The sequence below is a fragment of the Kryptolebias marmoratus genome, linkage group LG12, assembly GCF_001649575.2.
Source record: "Kryptolebias marmoratus isolate JLee-2015 linkage group LG12, ASM164957v2, whole genome shotgun sequence".
Classification (NCBI taxonomy): Eukaryota; Metazoa; Chordata; class Actinopteri; order Cyprinodontiformes; family Rivulidae; genus Kryptolebias; species Kryptolebias marmoratus.
Genome location: NC_051441.1, coordinates 13,178,530 through 13,192,229, shown reverse-complemented (window position 1 = coordinate 13,192,229; position 13,700 = coordinate 13,178,530). Strand labels below are relative to the sequence as shown.

At 44.5% G+C, this 13,700-nt stretch overlaps 2 protein-coding genes across 5 annotated transcripts in view; one reads left to right on the top strand and one right to left on the bottom strand.

Annotated features, from left to right (window-relative positions):
* Nucleotides 1-13,700, bottom strand: part of mapk8ip3 (mitogen-activated protein kinase 8 interacting protein 3) — a gene marked incomplete in the record, with an annotated part of 1,049,817 nt that overhangs the window by 426,818 nt on the left and 609,299 nt on the right.
* On the top strand, nucleotides 1,849-13,694 carry LOC108239192 (nucleus accumbens-associated protein 1). 4 transcript variants are annotated; one of them, XM_017421766.3, is made up of 8 exons: nucleotides 1,849-1,991; nucleotides 5,338-5,495; nucleotides 6,646-6,942; nucleotides 7,163-7,796; nucleotides 7,919-8,089; nucleotides 9,977-10,082; nucleotides 10,265-10,362; nucleotides 13,341-13,694. In XM_017421766.3, exons 2-8 carry the CDS (start codon nucleotides 5,370-5,372, stop codon nucleotides 13,652-13,654), a joined length of 1,746 nt encoding a protein of 581 aa, XP_017277255.1. In that variant the 5' UTR covers nucleotides 1,849-1,991; nucleotides 5,338-5,369; the 3' UTR covers nucleotides 13,655-13,694. The 4 variants fall into 4 exon arrangements, with proteins under 4 accessions (XP_017277255.1, XP_017277257.1, XP_017277258.1 ...); XM_017421768.3 differs by having other exon boundaries at nucleotides 1,882-2,101; XM_017421769.3 differs by lacking the exon at nucleotides 1,849-1,991 and adding an exon at nucleotides 2,114-2,629.

The window sequence follows — 13,700 nt, the reverse complement described above, 5'->3', positions numbered from 1 at the left end:
GACCTTTAACATTTGAGATATGAGTCATTTCTACCACACATTCTTCGTTCTTCAGTGAACTCAAAAATTAACATTTTAAATCAAATGTTCACAATCATTGCGACTATGTGTAAATATATGAAGCCCATTTCTACTGAGAAAAAAAGATCCTCTAAATCATAATTATGAGAAACTGTCAAAAACTATGATTTAATATCACATGACTTTCACAATTATCGACAGTATCTCATAAATATGACTTAATATTTCATAATTATAAAACTGCCGCTCATAAAGAAGACAAAACATTTCATAATAACTGAAAATCACCTGATTATGACTTAGCATCCCATATTTATAAAAATAATGAGTCACAATTATGATGACCTATTAATTAGGAGAGGCTATATTAGAATTATGACTTAGTCTCTCATGATTGAGAGACTAAGTCTAATACTTTCAGGATATGCCATAATTATGAAACACTAAATCATAATTTTAAGATTGTATCTCATAATTATGAGAATATGGTTTGAAAATTATGATTAAGCATCTCATAATCATCACTGAATATCCAATTAACTGAGGTACTAAAACTCATAATTTTGAGACACTATTTATAACTTCAGGATGTTTAAGTCATATTTAGGAGATGGTGTCTCATAATTATGACTGGGAGATTGGTTTTCAAAGTGGCAGAAACAGGCTTCTACAGCAAACAGGCTATCTTTAGTTTCATTTCTGGAATATTTCAGTTCCTGTGTGTAATGTTGCCAAAGGCTTTTGTGCCACCCCGTGGAGTTTGAACTTTTTTTCTAATGGGAGTCACAAAAAAAATCAGATTTCTCAGCCCGCAGCAGGCAGGGTAAACATGACCGGCATGTCCACGGAGAGTCAGGTTGAAACAGCCGGCCTACTATTATTTATTTACTTGTTTATTTATGTTTTTTTCCCACAACAATCCTGCGCTCACCCCCAGAGGAACACTGGGAGCGCCTCCTCTGTCTCCTCCTGCGGGCTGTGCCAATGCGCAAACCCCTCTCCTCCTCCTCCGCGGTGGGACAGGTCTCCCCCAGGTGGGTCGAGGCGGCTGCGCTCAGGAAAAAAAAACAAAACTGCACCATGCGGTTGAGACGGCGAGCGCGTCATGCCGCTCGTCGTCTTCCTCTTCCTCCTCCTCCTCCTCCTCCTCCTCTACCTCTCCGAGCGATCGGTGGCTCTGCGCTCCGCAATCCCCCGGGATCCTGAGCCGCCCTCGATGGCTCTGCGCTCTCACTGAATGGCCGCCCGGAGCGAGGAGGAGGAAAACCGGTGAGGCAGAGCGCTGCGTCTCCTCCTTTGAATCAAAAAAAAAAAAAAAAAANTTTTTTTTTTTTTTTGCGGGGAGAGGGGTACAGAGAGACAACATTCCAAAAATTAATTTTAATCTCCAGGGTTCATGCATATTTAATAGCGAGTGCTTGAATATCATAGGGTAATAGTAGTCCGGCGCACATACAGAGGCTGGGCTATGGAGAGAAAATAAATGACCGTGATCGTTATCATGAGCAATAACTCTCTGCACAGCTGCGAAACAAAATAGCCAGAAATGCTTTGATGAAGGAGAGTAGGAGAGGAGGAGGAGGAGGAAGGAGGGGGGGTTCAATTCAATCAATACAGCAGATAATAAAACTTTGAATCCAAACTTTCTCCAACCTCTCCAAAGCCTAAACGTGTAATGCGCACCTATCGGAGCGAGGCGTGTTAAATGATGCCCTTTTAAAAAAAGAAGGCTGGCAAAGCGTGCAGAAAGGCTTTTATTTATGTTGTGAGGGTGTGTGTGTGGAGGAGGGGGGAGGGGGGGTAACAACACCGGTTGCAAATGAAGAATTGTGCCTTGTTGTGCGCCCTCCCTCCCCCCCTCTCCGTGCCGCACTGGTTCCGTCTGGCTCGCCCCTCAGCTGCTGCGTGTCCTGGGATGACCTGTTGATGTCGGCGGAATGGAGGATGGCCCCTGTCACCAAAATATTTAAGTAAGCTCAGATTTTTTTTTTTATTTTTTTTTTCGGGGGGGTGGTTGGGTAATGTGAGGGGGTGCTCGACGAGCGGCGACCGCAGCACGACCACCTCGTCCGCTCGGGCTGTAAGTGTTTTTTGTTGTTGTTGTTGTTTGGTTTGGTTGTTAGTTGTGTGTGTTTGAGTCTCGCTGCGCGGCTCGCAGGAGGATGAGTGAGGTGGATGGAGAGCCGGGGCGAAGCCGAGGCGCCTCACCGGGATGTTAGCTTAGCCGTTAGCCACCTCCTGCCCGGGCCTGCTGCGGGTGAGGCGTTCAGGCGCTTCCAGCCGCGGTGGGAAAACAGAACCACGGAGGCCCCACCTGAGCTCCGTTTCACTCCAGGTGTGAACAGAATGACGCGGGCTGGCGTCTACGCGGTTTTCTGCCTTCGTCGAGCTCCCCATTTCGGCGACGTCGCCTCCTCTCCTCAATCTCTTCCTTCTAACGGACTGGATTTTCTCCCACACCCTTTGAACGTCTCAGCTAAGAGGATCAAGCATGGGTGAAAATGCATAAATATGGAGTGGGAACAGACCAGAATGCATGCGCTGCTTTGATAGGACTGAGCAGAAATTCAGAACCTGCAGCTGTCTTGGCACGAGAGGAGCTGCACAGGTATGCAGGCACAGCAAATGCCATCAGAGGGACTGAGCTGAGTGTCAGGTGTAACATGGACCTAATCGCCCGTAAAACTGAGCAGTTTTCTGATGCAGACTTGGACTGATGGGGAAAGTTTTTTGAAAAATGTCAGGGTAACAACATTTCTTTAAAAAGCGTGGCTTAGATTGAAAAGTCTTCTGTATAAATGTTTCACCTACTTTCCTCTCTAGGCTGAGAAAATGTCACCACAGAGTAAGAGTTTGATTTGCTCATAATGCTGCAGTCTGTATGTTGAAGAGACTATCCCTCTAATCCCTGCTGCCCCTCCTTAGTGGATATAAAGACACACATGAAGGCAAACACACACACACACTCACACAGAGTCACATTCTTTGTGACTGTCAGGACAAACTGTGCAAACACACCCTGCTCTCAGCCTCTGTGTGTGTGTGTGTGTGTCTTCGTGTGCATGCATGTGTGCTCACCGCGGCTCGCCAAACTGTAAACAAGCAGTATTGTCTAATGGCCGTGTGTGTGTGTGTGACTCAGTGTGCCTTTTGTGGGTTTGTTTGAGTTTGTGTGTGTGCATCTGTGTTTTAGTATGAGGGAGAGGGAGCTTGAGTGAGACGGAGACAAAGCAAGCATTTCTCTTTACCCTGGAGCTTGGCGAGGTCCCAAATGAAAGGCTTTGGATATGATGGGGCAGCTCACTCCGGGGGCCTCATCAGTCTGTCGCACCAAAATTGGTTGTGTACCTCTTGCAGGGTGGGCTCCGGTCACTTTATCCCCTCAATAACATAGTGTATTTTGTGTTTATTTGTCTCCCCGTGTGTGTGTGTGTGTATGAGAGCAGCATGTAGTCACGCAGCTCTTTTTGGAGGTTAAGAGTCTCTGCTAAAAGTTATCCACACTTTGGTAGAGTTTCTTACCAAGTCTTATAGGGCACATATTTCTATTTGAAGCGCTGAGATTGCTGGTTCTGTATGTGAAATGCATTCATGCACACATCCAAGTCTTGTGACACGACTGGTACAGAAAAAGAAACATAAATTGAGACATTTGGTGCCATGTGGAACGCATGTGGAAATGACTACAGCAAAGTGTAGGACGGGGGCTAGCTCCTTTATCCCTTTTCTGCTTTAAACCTGGGTGGTTCTAGTCACTTCGAATCCAGGTTTGCATCCATTACAGTAGAATTAGGGTTCGGATCATTGGGTTAGGGCAAAATCAATCAAGATTAAATGGAAATTAAGAGAAAGGGGAATGATGATTTGAATTTATACTGTTTATTGTATGATTGGATGTAATTTAAGGGTGGAAATCTGGTTAAAATGATGGTTATTATTGTTGCAATGAGGGAATAGCTTTGTCTTTGTGTCGTTAGTGTCAACAACGACACAAACGTGGTTATGAATGGCTTCATTTCTTACATTTTTACCTCCATTATTTATAGAGCTACTTAACAAACCAAAACAAATGAACAGGTATGTGGTGGTAATTGCCTGGGCACAAAGTGGCTGAAGAGTTGTGGAAGGACCTGGAGCCGTGGGGTTACGCGTGGTGCATTATGACACATGTGAAAGCTTGGAATCCCCGTGGTGATTTCCAAGAGTGTCACACGTTATACCATTTAAAAGGGCTTTGAAATCTTGCTTCCACGTCATGTGTGTTTCATGTTTGCTACTTTGGCGTAATGTTTCACGTGGTGTTTTCATCAGTTTTTTTTATTTCCCTGTAAGGAGAAAGGAGAATAAATGAATTGCTTCAGCATGGCGCACACATCCTCGGAGTGCAATCAATCCTCATATCTCCAGCGGAAGGAGAGCTAGTTCGTCTTCATTTCGCAGACATATTGTTGAATACAAAGCGAAGGTGCGCACCACGTGGGGTGTGTTTGACTGCAGGTCGAGGTGAAGTGAAACATGCGATGTGGTTTTTGTTCAGGGACCACATGCACTTTCACACGCAGAATAAAAGAATGTGACCCAGTTATTCAAGGAGCTCACGGAAGAGACACAAAAAAAGGCTTTTGCCGAGTTTATCCCTGGAACCACAACTCAACGCAGAGCTCAAGTTATAGGTGGGATTAACGTGATGCAGATTATCCAAGGAACCTGCCAACCTTTCTGCACTGTGTTAAGAGAAATATTCTAAACCCATTACAAAGGCTTATACGTTCCTATTTGTATGTAGTTAACATATTTTTGTTAATTTGAGTGCATGTTCAGGAATCTAACTTGGACCACTTGATTGTGTCTGCTTCCCTTGGAGTCTGCTCTCCTCAGCTTTTTGTCCTCTAACACAGCCGTGCCACATTGCTCCTCCGCCCCCGCACGCTGCCCCTCTGAAGCTCTCCTTGCACCAAAGAGACAGGAACAAGAACAGTTTTTGTCAGTGTCGTCTGCGTATCTGTCCAAGTTCTCCCACCCGTGTGTGGCCTCCGTCCCTGCTCATAAACCGGGCACGGAGCCGCAGAAGCCCATGAATCAAAGCGTTTAACCCGTCGGGCTGCTCCTGCAGGTATCGGCGTGAATAATGTCGCGGCCAGCCTCGCAGCCTTCCTGGAATTCACTGACGTCTGAAAGGTCTCGTCCTAAATAAGAGTTTTGACCCGGCGGTACCATCCTGTGATATTAGCTAAAAGGTTAGCATCAGACCTGGATTCACTTCCTCTCTGTCTTTCTTGTGCTCTTGTTCTCTGTCGGTCCGTTTCGTTTTCTCAGCAAAACCCTTTGGCGGTGTGCGTAGGCGCACCATGGCCCAGACCCTCCAGATGGCGATCCCGAACTTTGGCAACAACATTTTAGAGTGTCTGAACGAGCAGCGGCTGCAGGGCCTCTACTGCGATGTCTCCGTTGTGGTCAAGGGCCACACCTTCAAGGTACTTCTTAGATGTTCAGCTACTATTGTTTAGTTTTCAGCACTGAATCTTACTAAAAACTGAAGAAGTTGGGACCAGTGGGTATCCAGTCTTGTGGCTCTGTGGTAAAAATGTTACATGGAGGATTAATTCCCTTTGGTTTCGAAGAGGTGCCGATATTCCAGGGGATGATCTTTTTTTAATAGATTTTTATTTTTTCCTTACTGTTATGTCATTAAAACCCAATGAAAATAAATCAGGTGATTAATTTTTGTCCTGAGTTTTATCTGGTCTTATGTTCTGTTATTATCTGTTTTAGATTTCAGTGTTTTTTATAACCCAGCACCTGTCAGTGTGTTTGAGTATACCATTAAAAAATGCTATTAATAATCTAACTACATTTAAAAGCTTCTCAGCAAATTGACTGAGCCTAGACTAATATTCCATAAATAATTAGATTTAGATTTTTTTTTTTTTTTTTATTGACCTGTTTTTTCTTTTGGTATTTTTTTCCTTGCAGCTGTTTAACAGAAAGATGACATCATTCAAGTTTATTAGATCTGTTATTTCACTCACTGCTGTTTTCTTGGCTGAAACTGTCCCCTAAAACAGATTTAAAACTCCAAGGTCTTTATTTTCCTTAGTAAAACAAAAGGCTGTTTATTTATTTCATGAATAAAAAGGCAGAAGTCTTGAGTTATCCATGAAAGCATATTTAGTTCCCATTTTTTAGTTGAATCTATGAACGACATCAAAGATAACAGCTTGGCATAAAATTGTATTTTGGCTCCAACAAGAACTATTAGTTGAAAACCTGAAGGATGATGCATCTATCAGGTCTGTTTCGTAAAGATATGATTTCTCCACTTTTCCACTTTCCTCATTTTATAGAATATGCAGTCATGGTCAGGTATAAGAACTGGTCAGAAAACGAGTGTGTGTGTGTGTGTGGGGGGGGTAGAAAGACCTCCAGAAAGCCTGAAGATTAGATCCACTTTCAAAGATTACAAGAAAGTCCGTCTCCTTGGAAGCAGGACATAAAGAATTTAAGGATGCTTTCGTTCATTTTGTAGAACACTGGAATGGTTGGAGTCAATCAAATAAAGTAAAACTCAAATTCTAAAAAGCTCCAATGCAAAACCTTGCCTTCTGTTTATTTCCTTCGCCTCAGGCTCACCGAGCCGTTCTGGCTGCCAGCAGCTCGTATTTCCGGGACCTTTTCAGCAGCAGTGGTGGTGGCGGCGGCAGCAGCAACGGCCCAGGCTCAGGGGGTAACGGCAACGAGACGAGCCCCACCGTGGTGGAGCTCCCGCTGGCTGTGCAGCCTCAGAGCTTCCAGCAGATTCTGGCTTTCTGCTACACGGGGCGCCTCAGCATGACGGTGGGAGACCAGTTCCTCCTCATGTACACTGCCGGCTTCCTGCAGATCCAACAGATCATGGAAAAAGGCACAGAATTCTTCCTCAAGGTAAACGTCAAGAGCAGTAACTGTTGAAGCTGTCAGGTAAAAATAAAGAGGGAATACAGTGTGTTTAAAAATGAAATTGGGGCGAACATTTTCCATAAGAGTATATAGGTAGACTTTTTTTGAAGTTTGGTCTATAACTGACGGAATGTCTCTTTAATGAAAGCCAGAATGCTGTGGCTGTGTATCCTAACATACATTTGATTTGTATTTTTTTTTTGAGGTATCCTCCCCCAGTTGCGACTCCCAGGGCCTTCACGCAGAGGAAACCCCATCATCGGAGCCTCAGAGTCCCGTAACGCAGACCGGTAATGGCGCAGTCCGGCCCCCCTCCAGCCTGACCCCGTTACCCCTTGTTTCGCGAGTCAAAGCGGAGCAGACGGCCAACCAGGCGGAAGTGGCCGCTCCCTATTCCGTAGTTTGTACCCCCGTAGCCAAGCGGCTGTGGGAGGGTGGCAGCAGCCGAGACGGAGGAGGCGGCGGCTCGGGCGGGGGTGGAGGAGGGGCCAGGAAAGCAGCCCGGTACTCCCAGGAGGCGGTGCGAGGCAGTACTATCCAAAGCCCCGGGGCCCTCGGACTGGCCATGGGCATGAGCGCCACCACGACCGGCCTGGCGGGGATGGCGGCCGGCGGCGCGATTAGCGGGAGCGCCAGCACCAACGGGAGCTCTGCAGCTGGGCTCGGCGTGTCGGAGGGTGCCAGCCCCGGCACCCTGAGTACCTACGCCAGTGATTCGCCCATCAGCTACCATGACGATGAAGAGGAGGAGGAGGGGACAGATGAAAGTGCTGAAGAGCAGTACAGGCAAATCTGCAACATGTACACCATGTACAGTATGCTCAACATGGGAGCTGCAGGTAATTTAATTACTGGTGTTCCTCCCTTATTCTGTCTGTGACATGCGCACACATACTATGGAGTCAGAAGCACAAAATGTTACGTATGATGGATAAAACGTGGGCTTACCGTGTTCCTCCAGCTGCTGGCGAGCGGGTCGAGGCTCTACCAGACCACACAGAGACCCGGGGTCGGATGAGAGGCCGAGACCTCACGTGTCTCCCTGCAGAGCTCATCGCTCAGATAGGCAACCGCTGTCACCCCAAACTGTACGAGGAAGGAGATCCTGCCGAGAAGCTCGAGTTAGTCTCAGGTACGCAATTGGTTTATTTCAAAATCCTGCCTCCAAAGAAATCAGTCTTTGGATGGAAATTAAAAAAAAACAAAACAAAGGAGCCAGATTTTTTTTCACAAATTGGAAACAATTTGCCTTCAAAACAGCAGAATTAGGGAGGAGGTAAGGAAACATACAGCAACCACCTACTTTTTATAGTTTTTTTATGTCACAGCCTCTCATTCTTCTTAGAATCAGGCCTGTAATGCGTTAAATTCAGCATCACATGGTTTCACAGAGCTACAGGCTTGTTGAACTTCTTGTAAAACTGCTTCTTAAGATGAAAGGAAACTGAAAATAAATTTTAACACTTTTTTTTCAGGTAAAAATAAAAGAATTGCTGATGTGTTATTAATACAATTCTTTTGCTATTGTATCATTTTTATTATGTACAGAGTATAGATGACAATGGTTAGTGTGGTTTACTCACAGGAACAAGTTCCTGGTTGAAACTTTGGGGTTTTTTTCTGTGTGGAGTTTGCACGATGTGTGGGGTTTTCTCCAGGTGCTCCACCTTCCAACCAAAGCTCACAGACTTGTTTGGTTTAATGGTAAATGGAAATGCAAAGTGGTTTGAGTTTGAGCGTGGCTGGTTGTCTCTATGTGTGTGTGTGTGTGTTGTCCCTCTGATAAACATTTCCTCCCGTCTCAGCAGGATAAACTCCAGCCTGCTGCATCAGGATAATACAGAAAGGAAGGATTAAAAAAAAAAATCAAAGTTTTCTTACAATTCTTATATTTATTGCCCAACACCGAAAAGGTGAAGGCAGATAATGGTTTTGTGTGTGAGTGTGTGTGTACATGTGTGTGTTAACAAAACGTCTCATGAACCATTGGATAAATTTTAATTAAAGAAGTAATCATTTGCTGTACGTTTATAACAACCAACTGACCTTTAAAAATAGAAAAATGGCTGTAATTTAGTCAGTTTTACTGTTATTGAGCTAAAATTTGACATAACATACCCTGAGCGTGACATCTTGTGATGTTGCTACAGGTTGACTCATAACCTGACTTTCATGGTTTGACCAAAATGGCTGCAACGCCATCATTTCTCAAAGTAAGATGGTCTTAGTCTGTAAGGTGGCAGGCGATCGCCATTCCTTCAACAAACGCTAGACCTAAAATTTAAATAAAGTGTTGCTGCTTCATTATAGTCTTGGAAAGTTTTAATCTTGGTTCAGTTCTGAAAAAACGTCTTTACTTTACCCACCATAACAGAAATAAACAGCCAGTGCTGATATGTTTAGGGACGGCTCTGCGGGGACGACGGGGCTTGGCACTGAAGCGCAGGATTGTGTTGCACATGTGACTCACTGGGGTTTATGTCAAAGACATCCTGTGATAATCTGTGCTTTAGCGACGGGCGTGGTCACGCTCCTCACTTTATGGCAGAGTGTAAAAATGTGCGTTTGTGGGTCGAGCAAAAGACAGGAATGTAGAGAGAGGAGGAAATCGACATGCAGCCAGGCAGTCGCTGCCCTGCTGTAAAAAAATATATATATAAAAAGGGACAATGAGCTGCTGACATCAGATAATAACGAGGATTCAAGTGCAAATTCCAACGTAAAACGAAATCATAGCAACAAAATGAATGGAAAACCAAACAAAACAATGGCAAGGAAACTGAATACACTTAAACTCTGACATAAGTCCAGCTTGTTGACACCAACTAAAGCCACAGTAACATGATATGAATCACAGTTGTTGCTCGATAAATAATTTCCCCATTCCTGTAAATCGCAGTAAATCCCTCGACGCTGCTGTTTACTATATGACCCGCAGAACATTAACAAGGGTATAAGAGTCATTTATTAAGGATAGTTTGTTTGTGGCTCGTTTACACTCGTGTACTTTTCTCTGCAGGTACTTCTGTGTATATTTCGCGAGCGCAGCTCATGAACTGTCATGTGAGTGCTGGGACCAGACACAAGGTGCTGCTGAGGAGGCTGCTGGCTGCCTTCTTTGACAGGTTTTTTTTTTCTCTGCCTATTTCTGCAAGTGTTTCATCCACAGTTGGAAGTTTTAATATAGAAATTAAAGTTTATTTTTGTGCTAGCTTGTGAAGGATTTAAAAAAAAAAAAAAAAAAAGCCAGCTATTTCTGCTTTCCTTCTGTTCTGTGTGACTCATTTCCATTCTTTTGGTGCGTCAGGAACACTCTGGCCAACAGCTGCGGGACGGGCATCCGATCGTCCACCAACGACCCGAGCCGCAAGCCCCTGGACAACAGAGTGCTCCATGCTGTCAAATGTGAGCTCACAGGTTTTAACTGCCGGCTTGCTGGTATTTGTCTAAATTTAAATGCAACTAGAGTGGGTAATATACATCAGAAATAGACTGATAAAGGCTTTCCAAGGGCCATAGTCAAATTCCAACTAATACTATAACAGCTTAGTATTCATTCACATGACAGTCTACTAAATTTTGTGGGGAAAAACCAGCAGTGATTGAAGAAATTAGAACAAATGCTTTTGCTGCTGTCAGAATGTCAAGAAATGAAGCGCGTGTTGGAAAATAAAAGCCTTGGGACGTATATAACATACATGTAACACTGATGATGTGTTCTGGGTATGTTTATTACATGTGTTTAAGCTGGAGAATGACATATGCTACGTGGTCGTGGAGTAACAGAACTTCTTCTTGTTGGTGTGGCATTTTGTTTTAACACGTGACGGTGCTGCTGCGTATTTGGGGCGTTCTCCAGCATCGTCTTGTTGCAGCTCTCCTGTGAGTCGCTGTGAACGTCCAAACGTCAGCGTTCTGTCAGCACGGAGCCATCGTCTTGCCTATCATCCTTAAGGTTGCCCTTCTTTGGCAATTTATCTGTCTCCTGGTCTTCAAGTCTGCAACCAGTCCTGACAAAAATGCATGTATATGCTCTCAGTACGCTTATAACTCCACATATACTCCAACAATGCAGTATCTGAACAGCAGCAACTACATGCCATTAGGAGCTACGTGCTACCGAGATGAGAAAGACAAGCAACGTGAGCTCCTTTCACAGACAAACGCACCACAAGTTCACCACAGAACAATGGCAGAGCAGACAAACCACGTTCATAGCGTAGTTTGAGCTCGTGTCGTGTTATTGTTGGGTTGCTGCTCCGTAACTTTCATTATTACGACATTTGTGTGAGGTTTCAAAGTTGATGTGTTCAAGCTATGAAATTTATAGCAACCTGGCATTGCTGGAGATCCCGCTGGAATATCAGAAACATAAAGAGGCCATGTTGTGATGTTATTTTACAGTCATATCATTTTAATATGACAGAAACGAAAGGCAGACACCCAAAAGGTTACATTAAGAAGTGTGATAGTAATGGCGCTCAGAGCCTTTTAATCACCCATATTTTTTCAAAGTTAAAGTCTTACAATTTTCCCTGGTAGGTAAAACTTTGTTCCTTCCAATGTTAGTGTAATATTCCAGTCAGCTTTTCCTGGGATGTGCTGGTGTGCCCAAAAAAAAAACGGCCCTGCCCTGAAAGGCGCCCTCGTGGAGGGAAGGCCCTGCTTGACACAACAACGTAACAACCCTGTGCTGCCCGCAGATGTGTCTGTCTGTTATTCGACTTATTCTGCTCAGACTTGACCAACGTCTATCATTTTTTAAAAATGGCAAAAACTGGTCTAATTAGTCAGCCAGCCAATCAGCCGGTCTGTGCATTCATTCATGTTTTGCGTTTACTGTAAAGCACACTGCTGCAGAAGTTAATTACTTAGATGGAGTAAAAATGGTCAGGTAAGATCGAAACTTTAGGGTCATTGTGTTTGATATTTGTAATCAGAAAGTTCTCACAATTTAGGTCATATTTTTGGTCTGATTTTCTTTATGCAAAGGCCTCATCCTGCAGGGATTTAGACTGTAGGAGTCATCTTTTGGTCAGCATGTCTTTACTCTCATTCAGAAAAAGGAAAAAAACACAGAGACTGTTGTCTTCTGGTTCTCACAGTTTCGCCGCTCCATCTCGTCTGTTACAGTGTTTTTATGAATGCTGCTTGCACTTTAATGTCAGCGAGGCTAATAATAAAGCTCCATGTAAATGCAATTGGCCATAAATTTCTGCATTGCAGTTGTTTTTTTGTTTTTTTTTGCAAACCGTTTTGGCATTTATGAGCCGCACGCACAATCAAAGAGCTGTAGTCACGTCAGTAACTCCTGTTTTCAGTCACCAGAGTTTGAAGCACGCAGCGTCAGATTTTAGGGGCTGTAGTCGTTAGCACAACTAGCCCAACAGATCGTCACAACAGAAGTTGATAAACTAATAAATCATCAGCGAGGTCCGACAACACCACGCATCTCATACATGTCCGGAAAATAAAAGTGGGGAGGCAGAAGTGCATTGGTTTATTTATCTATTTGTTTTTGAGAATTTCCAGTTGGGTAACTGAAAAAAAATTGTGGCACAACTCGAATGTGGAAAAAAAGCTTTGGCTGGGTGCACGGTTAGGAAATGATCATATCCATCAAACCGTTTTCATGCATCTCTGAACTTTCGCGGAGGGGATCTTTTATGCAAACTGTCCCACCTACTTGCACCTTGCATGCTGGTGATGTGCCAAAACCGCAGGGGAGGGAGAAAAAAAAAACCAAACCCACATATCGAGACGAGAAGTCATGTGTAGGCAAGAGGTGCTAACCCCAAACAAGAAAAAACAAAACAAAAAGAAAAGAAAAGGAGCACAAGCTGGGATGTTAATGTCTATTTCAAACAGTCAACAAGAGCTTGGGAGGTATTTATCATTATGCTGTATAATATCATCAACCACAAACATACAGTTGGTGGATAAAGCTAAATTATTTAAAAACGCTGTTCAGATCTTTTGAAATGGGGTTCTGTGGAAATGTTAGGAACAATTAACGTTTTATTTGTAGGTGGCTCTTTGAATGGCCTTAATTTGGAGAAACAGAATTTGGACTCGCTGTTTTAAAACGACTCAGATTTCCAAAGACTTCTTTGTTGTTTATGCAGATGCTGTTTTATAAGCCTTACGCCTCTGTCTACTTTGCATTGCACCTTTATGTAAGATTCTGTTGTTATTTACACCAGCATATAGTGAACTTTCGAACTTCCAGTGCAGTTTGGAGCACTTCTGCGGGAAAATTGCGCCATTTCTCTCAGCTGTGAGGAATCTGAATGTAAAAATTTATTGTAGTTTCGTGACAGAAATCAGCTCTTAAATGTACGTGAACGCTTACGCCCATTTGTGTCGTCTCTCCTCTGTGCCAGTTTATTGCCAGAACTTTGCCACCAGCTTCAAAGAGAGCGAGATGAACGCCATCGCGGCGGACATGTGCACCAACGCCCGCCGCGTGGTGCGGAAGAGCTGGATCCCCAAGCTGAAGCTCCTGATGGCCGAGAGCGACGCCTACTCCGCTTTCCTCCCGGACGGCGTCAAGGCGGAGGACGACGCGCTGGGGGGCGACCCGGGCTTCGACCCCGGCTCGCTGGAAAACGCCGGCGGCGCCGCCGGCATGGAGTCCGGCGGCTCGTCGGGCGAATCTCTGCAAGGCGTGGGCGGGGACGGGGGGCCGTTATTTTGAACGCTCGGCTCGGGGAAGGTGGAAGTCCCTGCGACGCGCCTACCTG